The sequence below is a fragment of the Semicossyphus pulcher genome, unplaced genomic scaffold (assembly GCF_022749685.1).
Source record: "Semicossyphus pulcher isolate SPU_LCO1_2020_fin unplaced genomic scaffold, fSemPul1.0.p SCAF_17, whole genome shotgun sequence".
Lineage (NCBI taxonomy): Eukaryota > Metazoa > Chordata > Actinopteri > Labriformes > Labridae > Semicossyphus > Semicossyphus pulcher.
Window position 1 is genome coordinate 12,114,059 of NW_027211681.1, and position 15,773 is coordinate 12,129,831.

General features: G+C 41.5%; 1 protein-coding gene across 1 annotated transcript in view; it reads right to left on the bottom strand.

Moving 5' to 3' along the window:
- usp43a (ubiquitin specific peptidase 43a) overlaps positions 1 to 15,773 on the bottom strand; it is a 125,969-nt gene that overhangs the window by 61,821 nt on the left and 48,375 nt on the right. The window contains exons 4-6 of the mRNA XM_069666076.1: positions 8,928 to 9,020; positions 1,955 to 2,090; positions 470 to 614 (exon numbers count right to left, since the gene is read on the bottom strand). Of these exons, the coding sequence (XP_069522177.1) occupies positions 470 to 614; positions 1,955 to 2,090; positions 8,928 to 9,020 (374 nt within the window). The remainder of the gene's footprint in view (positions 1 to 469; positions 615 to 1,954; positions 2,091 to 8,927; positions 9,021 to 15,773) is intronic.

The following is a 15,773-nucleotide window of genomic DNA, read 5'->3' on the forward strand; positions in this document are numbered from 1 at the left end:
TCAACCTCAAAGCTATGTCTCCACTTTATGGCTGCAGAAGAAATAACTCTTCTGTTGCTGTTTATAGAAGTAAATAAATAAGAGGAAGGGAGCGCAAGAGCTTAAACTTGACCTCTGAGAGGGGTGTTATCATGAGACTGAAGCTGTTCTTAATTTTGCCAAAATCTGATTCTGAAGGAGCTCATTCACTTTTGTCAAGCAGATTGTAAATTCGAGGCTGGATTTCAGACGCGGCATGTCATTTGATTAGTTTGGGTGCTATCATGCATAAAGACTAGAGTGAAAGAAGGAATACAAAGCACAATGCAAAGTCTGCTCGTCCCTCCCCCCTGAGTGAAATCTGCCTGTGAAATACAATATATAAGTAAAACATGATTTTAAGTGTGAAAAACTTTCAGATCTCAGATCACAGAGGGAAGGAAGTGAGCGTTATCGTTGTTCTTGTAGGAGGTCTGTTTTCTGTGGTTACCTGAGTGCTGTGCGGAGCCTCCACGGCTATAGAGGGGAGGAGCCTGAAAGGCGTAGACGACGTCGCTGTCGGCGATTGCTGTCAGGTCGTCATCATCTGAAAAGGAGCGCTGGAAACCCGTCGAGTACAGCTCTGATAGGATGACCTTAAGAGTGAGAGGAAAAAAGACACTGTGAACTTTGTGCTGCAAAACAAGTTCGACTTATTAATCAAAGTGAAAGTGAAAGAAGGAACAACTTGAGCTTTCTTTGATAACACAAGAACCGACTCTCTGTGATAACTTGCAGAGATGCATGACAGGAAATAAACCTTAAAAAGTTCTGTATGCAGGAAATAAATATACTTGTGTAATCAGGTCAAATAACTAAAACAAACTAGACCTAAAGGTTGCTGCTTTAGAAATAAATCCTTTACAGCAGCTTATACAAGACTAAAGCAAATGTCTCAAATGCCTGACAACTGAAATACATCAAGATGGAAAATTAAAACATGGAAATCTGCAAAGAGAATAATTTTGAGTAAAAGTTTCTTTTCCAAATGTCTGCACATTTTTTTTCCTGTCAAAGACGTATATTTCTACTTTCATGTTTAAGTCAACATCTTCTACAGGGAAACTCAGAAATTGCATTAAGTGAGGAGAGCCTTGTAACGGCTGCTGAACACTTGCTTTTAAGTATCTGAAGTTCAGTCTGAGAAGTTTTTATTTATTTATATTTGTCTTATGTGTCTTATACGATGACAAGGGGAAATACTCATTAGTGTCTGACAGCCGGTCGTCCTGTTAAAGGATTTTAAACTCCCAAATGATGATCAAAATGCAGCTACCCATACAAACAGCGCTTTGTAAGAGTGGGTACACATTTGAATAGACTGAACACAGATTAGTTTCGACAATCCAGCAGTATTTTGAATCAGTTGTGGGGCAAGTAAAGATTGTTACCTTTTGTTTCTCTTCCTTTTGCATGCAAGTGTTTTCTAGAGAATTTTGTTTGACATTTTGCTTTACCTTGGTTTTATATTTATTATTCTTGTGATATTTTTCTAATACGATCTAAGACGCTCAAATAGTTAAAACTATTTTAATGTAATTTCAGTCGTTTATTAATCATGTTTGGGGACATGTTGGTGTTCGTTCCTGTGCGTGTGTGTGTGTGTGTGTGTGTGTGTGTAGCCCCTTTTACACTGCCAGTTCAAGGCGGGATTATTACCCCTCTGTTATGCACGGAGGCGGAATGGAGGGGCGAAGTCGCTCCGCCTCTGAGCCGGCATCGGTTGTTAACACCTTGCGCACGTTTTGCTTCTGCAACGTTGGAACGCAATCTAAAACACACACACTGGGGCGGCTTTATGCTGGCGTTCCTGGGTCCGGTGTAAAATGACAAAGGCTGCACAGCGGTGGAGCTTCGTTGCGACGCTGAGGCGGAATCGCAGTGTAAAAAGGGCTAATATGTGTGTGTCATTGTATGTGCGTGTGTGTGTGTTTACCTGTTCCGGAGAGATGTTGCCCTCCTCTGCCACCATGGCTCTCAGAGAGGACATGGAACCAAATAGAGGTACAGCCAGCCCCACCCGCAGGTACCTCTGCCCCTTTGTACTGAACACCAGCGTCACATACATCGGTCTGCGGGGTAAATAGAAGAGGGGCGGAGGGAGGGAGGGGAGAAAGACGGAGAGAGAAGACACATTACATAATAGAGCAAAGAGCCATATTGTATATTTACATCATTACAGATTACAAACACATGGGATACTGAGTTTTTTATATCGTTTTCTGGAGCTACGCAGACACTGTTTGCAGACCAAAACCAAAACCACGACAGGAGAGAGTGAGGCATTTGTGAACTCAAGTGCACCAGGGGCAACAACAATCATGTTTGCAGACGGTTTATGAGCAGAGTCTTGATGTAGTTGAGCTGCTCTACAGCAAAACAAATCATTCAATACAATGAGACTAATAAAATTCATTGTTGAGCTGCTTCATGTCTGGAAAATATATGTATGTCTGGAGTATATACACACCCGATTCGTCCATGTCTGATTTCATATCTGAAGTGATTTAACTATTTTTAGATGTGGCCTTGAAATGTTTCATTTTCCCCTGTGTGTGTGTGTGTGTGTGTGTGTGTGTGTGTGTGTGTGTACATGTGTACATTTCTGCGTGACTGGACATGACTAAACCAGCACATTGGTGACGGTCCCACAGGAAGCTGCTGTGTGCTGGGATGTGTCTGATGTACAACGACCTTAACGCCTCCTGTAAGGGATGAAGATGATGGAGGGACAGTAGAAGGATGAAATCGATACGGTATCATGTCTGTGACTGAAGAGTGTGAGAAGAAGATGAGAGAACAGAAAGTAAGGCAGGTAGTGGAGGCAGGAAAAGACAGAGCCGGTGGGACGGAGTAAGGTCACGCCTTCTCATTTGGGATAATCGCTGACACCTCCACTTCCTGTTTCCCATCATGCATTATTCAGGTGAGTAATGTGTTAGCAGTGGGGTGGCTGACAGGGCAGACGGCAGAGGATCTGAGCAACTGTTTTATTTACGCTGTTAGATGCTCCGAGATGAGACACCGCGATGTGAAATGAAACAGGATGAGAGGTGTGGGATGATACTCGAGAGGAACAGGAAATAGAGATGTCATCTTAAAACGCAGGTTTCTGCAGCAGCCTCCCAGGCCCCTGCTGGTTTGAAGCCTGATAGTCTCTATTATACAGCAGACTCTCATAAGTTTCCTTTTGAAGCAGGAAGAGTGAATGAAGTTCTTCAGGTATATAAAAATGGTCTTTTGTCAGAGCCAGGATCTTACTAAAATTTTTACGGATTTAACAACCCCAGAAGTGCTTTAGGTGTTTTTAGATCTATTGCTACAAATCAGGTCTACTTCACATCTCCGTCAGCTGTTTCCCTGAGCTACTGTTTCTGTTAAATCTTTTCCTACTTTACAGGAATCCATTTGTTCCACTTGATGCTGTGAGGCATGAAAACGTTTGCGGTTGTAAAGACGTTGAAAATGCTTGAAATAGATGATTTTTAAAAAAGATTACCATCATTGTGTGGTTATGGAAGCTGAACACATTGAAAACTCTACTGTCATGAGTTCTTACTGTTTAGTTTTGTTTTTAGTTAATTCAGTGTTCTGGTCACAATTCTTGTTTAGTATTTTATTTGTGTTTCATGGGTTAGATCATTTCCTGTTTAACTTTGACACCTTGTCTCTTGTGATGATCCACTTCCTGCCTTTGTGTGTTTTCCCTGCCTTTATTGTTTTCACCTGCCTCTTGTCAGCATCGCCTCCCAAGTTTATTTACTCTTTGTGCGCCTTTGTCTCAGTGTCAGTTCCTCATAAGTCTTTCATGTCGTGCTCTGTCTTTTGTCCTTGCTCCTCGTGGCTCTCCGTGTTTTTTTGACCAGCCGTTGTTCTTTTCCTGTGGATTATTTGTTCCCTGTTTTGTTTGAGCTTTTTGGGCTGTTGGATTTTGTTTGCCTGTACCCTTTGGACAGTAAGCCTTTGTTTGTTGCCTTTAAGTTTTTTTGTTTCTTAAACTTACATCATTGTCTGCATCTGGGTCCTCTCCCTTTCCCGGCAGAACATTGCCCAAAGCATCACACTGCCTTGCCTTCTTCCCACATTACATCCTGGTGCCATGTCTTCCCCAGTTAAGCAACGCACAGGAACCCGGCCATCCACATGATGTTAAAGAAAATGCGACTCATCAGACCAGGCCTCCATCTTCCATTGCTCCGTGGTCCAGTTCTGATGCTCATGTGTCCATTGTAGCTGCTTGTGGCGGTGGACAGGGGTCAGCATGGGCACACTGACCGGTCTGCAGCTACGCAGCCCCATACACAACAAACTGTGATGCTCTGTGTGTTCTGACACCTTTCTGTCAGAACTTAACTTTATCAGCAGTTTGAGCTACAGTAGCTCTTCTGCTGGATCGGACCACACGGGCCAGCCTTCACTCCCCACGCACAACATTGAGATGAGCCTAGGCTGCCCATGACTGTTTTCCTTCCTTGGACCACATTTGGTAGGTACTGACCACTGCAGACGGGAACACCCCATAAGAGCTGCAGTTCTGGAGATGCTCTAAACTTGTCGTTGAGCCAACAGAATTTGGTCCTTGTCAAAGTCGCTCACATCCTCACACTTTCCCATTTGTCCTGATTTTAACACATGAACTTCGAGGACAAAATGTTCACTTGCTGGATAAAAATATCCCACCCACTGACAGGTGCCATTGTAACGAGTGAATCAATGTTACTCCTATAGCTTGGGTAGCCTGTTTATCCTGTCGCACATTTGTACCATAAGTATAACTAAGGCAAAGCAAGGAACTAAGGAAGTAAAGCTATTTGTATAGCGCTTTTCAGAGACATCAGTCACAAAGTACTTTACACTCCACAACGTGCAGGAATAAAAGCATAAAAGATAAGATGACCAGCCGAGCCAAAAATGTGCAAAACTTTAGCGCAAAGAAATAAAGGAAGTATTAAAAGAAATGCTGACTTAATTCATGTAATCGAATTAGTCACTGATCGGTTACAAGCAGCCGTTTTGGCCAACTCTGAATATTTTCTTTTGCTTTAGAAAGAATAATTCCATTGAGACTCTCTGCAAGGTTATCATCAGGAGAAAACACAGTCAGAGATGCTGCCGTGCACCTTTTCTCTCTGCCACACAGGCATTATCTGCAGCACCCAGACCTCGACGCCACGCTGCCAGCCGGACCCCGCTGTGTCTCTGGGGACCTCAGACTTTTCAGGCATTCTGCTGGGATGCTGCTGCAGCAGGACCATGCCTGATGCCTCTGTGTGCGTCTGCATGTGTGTCAATTCATGGAGGTCCAGCAGAGAGTCTACACTGAATCTGAATGAATGTTCCTCTGAGAAGGGCTGAGACAACTGCAGGGACCGACCACACACTGTCAGAGAGCTGCAGAACTGAGTTTGGGGTTAGAACATGCAGAGAGGATGCAGAGCAGCAGAGTCTGCATGTTTGAAGATAAGAGGAGTCATAAAAAGCTGAATGTGGGCACATCTCAGGAAAGAGATGTCTGTTGTTTTTAGTTTTCTTTTATAATGTTTTATGCATGACTGAAGACATGGGCAGAGTGAGAGGAAGGGGATGAAACGAGACAAAACCAACAATGCTGTGGTTTCCTTGTGTGCCTTGGTCACCAGTATAAGTGGTTTAAAATGCCCTGCACAACTATACAAGTCGATGCCCATTGGTTTCTCAAAAAACAAACAAACCTCGAGTTAAGGATATGGCTGCTCCCATGTTGGTTTTCTGGAGCCAGAAGTGACCATATTGGGAGAGGGTGGTGCTGCAGAGGAGCAAGGGGTTGGGAAACGCCAAGTAATCAAAGCTAAACAGGCTACCCCAGTAGCTAATTAATTAGCTGGTGAATAAACTAGTTTAACTTTGTGTTTCCCTCAGAGATTCTTTTTGTTCAGGTGTTTACGTATCTGACGTAAGAAGAAGCAGCCTTGGCACTCCCAAATCTCTGGTAACAGAGCGGTGGGTGACACTCAAAATACAACGATCATCTCATCACTACAGTTCACCGTAGTCTCTCCGGGGAAAAGCCAGCAACTCCTGACTCCTACTTACAGGCCGATGATTAAATACATGTTTGATAAACACTAAACAGGCTAACAAGCCAGGTATGGCGAGCACAGTATACCTGCTGCTTAGTGCAAATATATTAATACAATAATCCTGGAATTTAACTCACCAAAAAAGCTTGGCACTAGTTCCATGTCACAGCAAGCCAAATTATTGTTATTAATTATTATCAATAGTAATATATATAGTAATTATTATCAATTATAATGATTTTTTAATAAAAAAATCCCCAGAAGGCTCCAACAACATTAACACGGCTGAGAGATTAAGTTGACTGTATTAGCTGTGTTGATAGCAGACAACCAGCAGTATCCACCTGTCACTCAGGTGACCACGTCCCCATAATTTTAGGTTAATATAATTTAAATGCTTGAGTTATATAAAAATTCACCCCCGAACAGTTGTCATGAACAGAGAAATGAGCTACAGAGATGAAAAGCATTTTTTGTACCAGGCTGTAAACATGTTTATTTCTGGTGTAATATTTGCATTTTGGCCCTGATGGGTCTGAGACTCAGGAAGATGCCAATCAATTGCAAACTAAACTGCCGAGCCCAAAGAAAACCACACACTCTAATATTTAGTTGGAACGCCTTTAGCTTTGATTATGGCGAGCATTCGCCGTGGCATCGTTTTGATAAGCTTATGCAATGTCACAAGATCTATTGCTGCCTAGAGTTGCATTAATATGTCGACAAGATCTTGTATTTATGATGAAAGAGTCGGGCCGCTGCGTAAAGTCTTCTCCAGCACATCCCACAGATGCTCAATTTGTTTAAAGTCTGGACTCTGTGGTGGCCAATCCATGTGTGAAAATTTGAAACAATTTGAGCCCAAAGAATCGTGGCATTGTCATCTTGGAATATGCTCGTGCCATCAGGGAAGAAAAAATCCATTGATGGAAAAACCTGGTCATTCAGGTAATCAGCCGACCTCATTTTTTGGGCACATAACGTTTCTGAACCTCGACCTGACCAACTGAAGCAACCCCGGATCATAACACTGCAGGCTCGGACGGTAGGCTCTAGGCATGAAGGGTGCGTCGCTTCATCTGCCTCTACCCAGATGCTCCCGTCACTCTGGACTCATCAGACCACATGACCAGCAAACTGAAGCCTTTTCTTCCAATTAGCCTCACTGACGACTGGTTTTCTTAAGGCTACACAGATGTTTAGTCCCAATCCCTTGAGTTCTCTTTGCATTGCGCGTGTGGACTTTCACTATTAAGCATAGCCGTGAGTTGTACTGTTGATTTTTTACGATGGGATTTCACCAAGTTCACCACTATTCTTCCAGGTTTTAATAATGCGTTGGACAGTTCTTAACCCAGTTTTAGTAGTTTCAGCATCTCCTTAGTTGTTTTCTTTGCTTGATGCAGGACAATAATTTGACCCTTCTGAAACAGAGTCACATCTTTTCCACGACCACAGGATATGTCTTCCCACATGGTAGTTTAAGAAATGAGAAGCTACTCACTGCATCAGTTAGAGTTAAATAACTTGTTGCCAGCTGAAACATATTAATCACTGCAGTCACTTTCCAATGGTAGGCTCTTACCTATTTGCTTAGTTAAATCCAGGTGGTGACTTTTTTTTGGGCCAGACAGTGTATACTGTCCCGGCAGATGTGGCTCAGTGGTAGAGTCGGTCGTCTTTCAATTGGAAGGTCGGAGGTTCGATCCCCAGCTCGCTCAGGCTACATATCGAAGTGTCCTTGGGCATAACACTGAACCCCAAATTGCTCCCGGTGGCACCCAACGGGTATGAATGTGATATCTGATTGACAGTTGGGCACTTTACGTAGCAGCCTCAGCCATCAGTGTGTGAATGTGTGTGTGAATGGGTGAATGTGACATGTAGTGTAAAAGCAGCTTTGAGTGGTCGCAAAGACTAGAAAAGCGCTATATAAGTACAGTCCATTTACGATTTACCATAACAGTCCTGAGAAGGTGTCTAATCAAGCAATTATTTCAATCACCTTTGGGAGTGTCACTGGTGTGAAGGGCCTTTAATTGGAACAAGTGGTTTCTAATACTTAAAGTACACCTGAGCCTGCGATACATGTCCTCTCTATTCTCTAAAATAAACCCCTCCTGTCTAGTTCTCTCTCTGTATCTTTCTTCATATGTCAAAGTCGTACAGCGAGACCTTGCTGACACGCAGCTTTAATAATGGAAACAAGAGAGAAAGTGTTTGGTCAGGGACTTTTGATGGCCGACATTTATCACAAAATGACCATGGTCAGTAGATGTGTGAGGAGAGTGCAGATGTGTTTCTGTTGGTCGTGTTTGTCAAAATTCCTTTTTAAATTTGTGCTAAAAATGTACTTGTTGTAATTAGTGTTCTACTTATTGGGCTTTATTTGAAAGTGTAGATAAATAATATCTGTTTCACTGACATCAGGTGACAACTTAATACATACAGTGTGTCGACTTCCCAGCAGCTAAGTGAAGCTTTTGCTGGACTCAACAGTTTTGTGTTTGCACTGAAACCTACAGGATATTTACACAGTGAACAAAATAAGGAAGTTTATTCTTAATACAAACTGTATACTCAGCTCCTGAGACCAAAGTGAAAACTTTGAGTACAAAACAACAAACACTGGAGCTGTAAGTTTACTTCTAACTCTTATTATTAGAAGACATAGAGTTCAGGTAATTCAGACAGTAAGCAATGTGCAATCAGCACAAACTTGTTATGAGATATTATCTTAATATAACATTGAAAGGTAGATAAACATGCACCAGCCCATATCCAAATGACAGCTGTTCGTTAGCTATTGTTAATATACTGTGGAGCACTTGTGTGTGTGCGTTATCTCACCTGGTTTGTCGTAGGGGGATGGGCAGGGAGATGCATGAAAACGGGTCAAAGGTGTTGCTCTGCTTAAGGCAATGAGGGCACGTCAGGGAGGACCTGGAAGGAGACAGAAAGACAGAGCTGTTATAATCGTGTTTGCTATATTCAACATCATCTCACCTTAAAATGTAGGTTCTGATAGTATTGATAGACATGCTGTATATATATGGACATAGTTTCCAAATATAATCCTGCTTCACTCAGATTTGGGTCATTTTCACATCCGCACATTGCAGCCATAAAGCTAACACCCTTTAAATATTTAAAGACAACCATTAGGGACAGAAGCTATTTTAACTTTACATTACATTACACAGTGTTGGACAGATGGGTGCACAGATATCACCATCACAGCAAGCCAGATGCTCCATTTCCACTTAAGTATTGAGTAAATGTGCACCTGAAATTTTACTGTCTTTTGTGCCACATATTGGTGGTGAATACTAAGTTGCAAAAACCGACCTTCTGGACTCTGCTGTTGAAGAAGGGCAGCAAAGCAGCGGAGTTAGGAAGATGAGACTTTGCAGATAATAAAAAGGCTGTAACCTATAGAACATGCTGAGCTGTAGAGGAGAGAAGGAGTGCTATGGAGAGAGATGAAAGTATGGTGAACAGAAGGTTAAGCTTAAAGGAACAACGCATGACTTGAGACTAAAATGACGCGCAGCAGACATATTGGAGGCTGGAAAAGCCGATGATTCCAAAGACACAGAGATGAAGAGAGAGACGACACAGTGCAGGCCTCAGCGGGACGACAGACTGAAACTAAACAGAAGGTTGGCAGCGGGACAATCGAGTTGACAAAACTATAAAGCAAAGCTGATGGAGGGAAAGCACGGACAGAATCTTTGAGCCAGCGGGAGGGCAGCTGATCATAGAAGAAGAATGACATAGGGATAGAAACAGAGGGATCCCAACCATGGCTAGCATCGGCACAAAGATGCACACTCTATTTATAGTATATACTACATATACTACTGTATATTTGTAGATAAAAAAACATTGTTAAAAGGGAGATTGTTACAAGATAAATTCTGCAAGATAAATTGACTCACATAAGAATTCCACTCTAAATCAACCGCAGGTTAGCCACAGTTAGCTTAGCTCACAGACTACAAATGTGAGCCTGTTTGTGCTGTTTAAACATATCAGCACCTCCAAACCATCACTTATAACTACGATACTTTGTTTTGTACAAAAACAATATGTAATGATCACAATTTGTCATTTTACAGGGAAGATTTGTATGTACTATTTCTTTACCAGTGTAGCAGTGCATCTACTAGGTGCAGTAACTTCCTTCCACTTGTTTTTTAATGTTTTAAACTTACGGGAAACGACATGTTAAAGAGTCAACTTAGAAGTAATAAGATTTAACACGTTAACTACTGAGCTTTCTGTACAGATTTGTGGATTTTGCTACATTGTGAAAAAGTCAGGCTAACTGTTTCACCCTATTTCCAGTCTTTCTGCTAAGCTAAGCAAATTAGCTTTGAATGTAGCTTCATGTTTTGTTGATAAACTTAGGAGTGGGAACGATCCTCTAATTTAACTCTGGATAGGTGAATTAGCTTATTTCCTGACAGATAAAACTTTTCCTTCAGCCCAGCTGGTGGCTAACAAGCTAATGTTTATTGCTCTGTGCCATCAGTAAGCTCCCAGTTGTGCACATCGTTGCTTTTGCTTTTATCTTAAACCATTAAAAAATAGCCTCAAATAACCTGCTGTCCTTACTTAACTGTACCCTTTTGATATGGATTTAACATCAAGCTAAAACACCGTGTTCAGTTTGTTCTTGTGCCACATAATCATCTTATGGTGTAGACACATAATCCTTTTAGCGGTGTAAGATCATTCAAGGCAATTCATTGTCTGTAGTGCCTTTCACGCCCTTACTTTAAGGTTTGAGCCAACATTTAAGCTCTGATTCAAACCTCTACATTTACCATTCAAACTATTTCTTTGAGGCGACATTACAAACACGGATAAAGTGCCCATTTGTCTCCATCCGAGGGGAATCTATTACCCTTTATGAGATAATAAGATCTGAAGAGGCTTGCTGATGCAGCACTTCTCACTGTGGTTTTCTTAAGTGCAGTTAAATGTAAGAAGTGTGAGTTAAAGTTCCTTGGTGCACCAAAAACTTTGAAGCAGTTTCTTTGTACCTATTTGACGTAAACTTTTGGTGTCATTTGTGTACGATCCTTCGGAGGAGATGATTGCAATGCAGCTACAAAATGCTCTTTTTTTCACTTACATTACCGAGCGTGTGCACAGTTTGTGTTTGCGTGTTGCCAGATGCTCGTTTCATCTCCCGGTGTCTCACTATCATTCCTGCCAGCTGAGCTGTATCAGAGTTTGTGAAGATACTAACTTGTCAAATGTACAAATATGTTGGAAATAATACACAGTTTCCGGGCTGTCAGTGTTGTAAGCAGCGTGCCGTGGCAGCCAGTCACAGGCGCGCTAATGATGCCGGTTTGTACTCAGTAAAGCAGACTGACAGGCCGTCATCACGCGCACACAGAGCGAACATTGTGCACATCAAAACTCGGCACTTACTTACACTGAAAACCATAATATGCGTGGAGGAACGCACAAAAAAAAGCTTGTGGTGAGACTGATCGTGTTTCCAGTCTGTTGGAGAATCTGCTCACGTTTTTTGTGCGTGTGCGTGTGTTTGTGTGTGTTTGTCAGACAGTAAGCAGCGTGTGCAGCACTGAAAGACCACCATCCTTTAGTTTAGACCAGATACGTGGAGCTGCACCACACAGGCCAGCAAACACAGCGACGCCGGGCACAGCAGCAGCTGCTCGTATTTATCAGAATGAAAGTTGAGCTCCTCCGCAGCTAAATAAATAAAACTCCACCAGCAGCATCTCTGAACATTATGCAGCATCACGTCGCCTGATTCCAGTATTTCTCATACTGTTATTCTAAACTGAGAAGATATGAAGCACAATACGGAGGATGATGAACGGGATGTGGATAATGCAACGTATGCAGCTCTAAATAGGTCAGGGCGTTGGTATATGACATCAGCGTATAAAAGTAATATCAATTATGGTGTCAGGGATGAGCTAGTTTTGCAAGCTATAATTTATTGAATACCTCATTTGTGGCCCACAATAACATTCTGTAAAATTGATATATTGCAAGACAATCATATAATGATACACCAGGACCTCTATTTAACTGAAGAAAACAAAGTGCAGGATTAATGTATTTATTCACTGTAATTTGGTGTCAGTTTCACAGAATTTGAAACAATGTTTTCAGTCAAATTAAATGAATAGAACGACTGTAAAAACAAATCAGGACGTTGGGTTTGAAAGTGGCTGGCGCATCTCTAAACTTCTTTTCACTGCTGTCCGACATTATCCTGCTGTCTTCCTCTTCTTTTGTCCTGCTGTCGACTTTTTTCAGCCATTTATTTCCTTTCACATGACCCTCATTCATGTCAGAAGCCCCACTGCGAGGAGTCATGAAGAAGTGACGCGTTGAGTCAAAAACACAGGTAAATATATTTAGAGAGCCAAATATTTGGAAATTAAAATAAAGATATTTCGCGCCTTGTATTGCATGAGTCAGTACGACTATATATTGCCACATCAATATTTTGTTCCACCTGTACTTTCTACGCTTCATTATATATATTTCACACGTGGGAAGGTCCTCCTTGACTGAGCAGCATCATATGTTGCTTATTTATAAACCTCTTTTGCAAAACTTCCACATTTCCTTTGCTCTCTGGTTACATTTAAACAAAGTATTATAATGTCAGGTCACATTAACATGAGCGGTAACTCTTGTTCACACTGAACTGGAAAAGGTAGGTTCAAGTACTTTGCGCTACACAAATGGAATGAGCTCCGAGGGGATGCAAAGTCACACTTCCTCCCTTCTGCTCGACATCTTAAAAGTTTGCAGCGACCAAAATGTTCTCGTCAGAGAAGCTTGATTGTTTAGTCGCTGCAGTCTTGAACTTCTCTAAGTTGTCAGCCAACAGCGATGGATGGAGGCCCGGGGTCAGCCAGAGTTTGTTATTGCTAGCTGAGGTTGTTTGTAGTGACTCTTAAAGGAGTTTTATTTTATTGTTTCTGACTACTGACTACTACTACTTACTTTTTGAGAAACATCGGACACTTGAGATAGAGGCCGGTCCCTCTAAACTTAAGAAACAAGTACCCAAAAATCAGTCTGTAAAAACAAACGTCATGATATCATGGCACTTTAATCTACAGTAGTTTCTCTTGCAAGAGCCAATAAGAAGCTGCTCAGATCAATGACAATTCTTAATGATCTTATAAAGAAAAACATGTTTTACAAACAGGAAACAACAAAGCAGACAGACAACACAGGGTAAGTTGAAATGCACGTATATTTCTAACTTACTAACCCCACCTCCGGCTGGTTGTGAATGATAAATATGTTCAAGTGTTGAGTGCAGAATACATATTTATAGCACCTGGCTAGACTGTTATGCGCAAGGCATCAGTGCACATTCATGACTGTGCAGCCTCAGGCGTGTTCGGCATTAGATACAAAAGTACACATGATTACTGTGTTTTAGATGCTCTCATCAATTATCAATACTCCTGGTCTGCTGCAATGATTCATGGGTAAATAAAAATCCTGTCTCTTTTTCAAGAGGATATTTATCTTCCAAAATAAAAGTAGCAGAAACCTGTAACAGCACTAGGCCTGTAACGTATTACACTTGTTTAAGAGACCTATTTTATGCTATGCTAGTCCTTTGCCAATAAGGGGACTAAGAGGTCATAAAATATTAGTTTTGTTCCTAAAAAGTAGACACATGCCTGCTGATAAAAGTCACCTAAACATAACCACAGCAAACTTAGAGCTGTTTTATACTGTTTGTCAAAGTTGTGTCTGTAGTTCAGTGCTCCTCAGAGGACTGAAGGAGAGAGAGAGCAGGGAGTTAATTTTCCTCTGAGCGCCTGTCAGTCAGTCAGTCGTGTGTCGCTGGCTGAGGATTGAAGGGCACTCATCTCTCTCTGTACGACAGCACAAGTAGAGACCTCCCGTCAGGGGAAATTAACTCAGTTAAAGGGGCTGTCAAGACTCACACTCACTCACACACTCAGACATGTTAAGTCTTATAAAAAGTCACTTTCTCTCCCGTCTTCACTTTTATTTACTCTCTCTCTTATACTCTAGACGCAATATTTCAATTGCTTGTTCTTGACATCACATGCATACAAATGAGTTGTGGCCTTGTTGTCTAAAACGAACTGACCAGGAAATGAATGGAAAATTTAAACCCATGTAATAAGTTACAGAAAATATCTGGGCACACATGACTGCACTTTCACAGTTTTCAGGTGAAGAGAGAAGTCTGAACAGAAAGTGGTTGATTGGTTATTATTATTTTTCTTATAGCATAAACTGTGAAAAGTTTCTTCCACAACATTTTCAAAGCACGGGGCAGGATTAAAGACGTTAACCATCTCCAACCAACCATAACTCCATCCCTGTCACACAGACAAGACTCACCACCTCTTTCTTTTTCCTCTGCGCATGCTCATTCTCTTACACAAGGTCACTCAATTGCTTCGTCTTTGTGAAAAACATGCTGAAGGAGATGCATTACAAAAAAATTGTCTGAAAAAGTGTTGAATTCAAATGAACAAATAATTAATAACACTAATGTGGTAGGGACATCCAGAACAGGACATGGCTGTTGGTTGTCTTGATCCAGACAACAGCATTGGGACAGGGTCTGCTGAATGATATTTAAGCAATATCACGCACAACATTGCTTTTAGTGCACTAGTGAAGAAGCTCTGTACTTTAATAAGACGAGAATCAGGACATCCTAACTTTAACAGACGTTAAAAGTTTGAGAAAATGGCCTGACTTTATTTGAAGAATCTGAATCAGATATATTTGTAATGCTGTTTGTTGTGTTCTGCATTTAAATGATCAGCTAGACCAGTGACTCAGGAGGAGTCAGATATGCACTTGCTGAAATTGCATCTTAATTTTTTGGATTTTGCAAAACAAAAAATGAAAAAAAAAAAGATCAAAGAGTGACTTCCATTTGATAATGACCCGTACTAACCGCCCAGCACCCACTTCAAAGTGTGCTGCTGCAGGGAGCTGGGTGGTGTCAGCGGGAGGGAGAGTGCTGCGTGAGGCTGGACTCCGGGAAAGCTCTGTGGGTGGTGAAAGTTTCTAAATCAAAGTACAGAGGGTCAGCGTCTGGTCATGTTTTGAGCAGCCACTCGGCTGTGTGGCGTGCAGTGACCAGACGGAGAAAAGCTTCTGTGAGGTCAAGGTGAGCACATGCCAACCTGTGTGCATCAGTAGTAGTTTATAGAGGGTTGGCATAAAAATATATGAATGTTAGGGAGTCATTGCTCGTACTGGAAAAGGTGATACTGATCTGAACTGTCTAACATGAGTACATCGGTGAGTATGCTACACTGTATAAAAAGATGGACGACATGACAGCTCCCTAAAGTAAAGCCAAAACATTTTGAGCGCCCCCTGCGGATTGGCTGCAGTATAGGTCATAAAGCCCGCCTCCTCCATGTTAACAGATGGGACATGGGTCAAACTATAAAATCAAAACAAATATATTTCAAATATATCAAATATATATATAATATATATATATATATATATGAGAACAGGTGGAGGTGTGTCATCCATCTATATATACCGTTATCGATGCAGACCAATGAACTTTTTCAATACTTTAAACAATTAGCACCTCCAAAATGAACTGGTTTCAGGTAATTTATTGTGTAAAATTAACAAAAACAAGTGGGGGGATTAAACTTT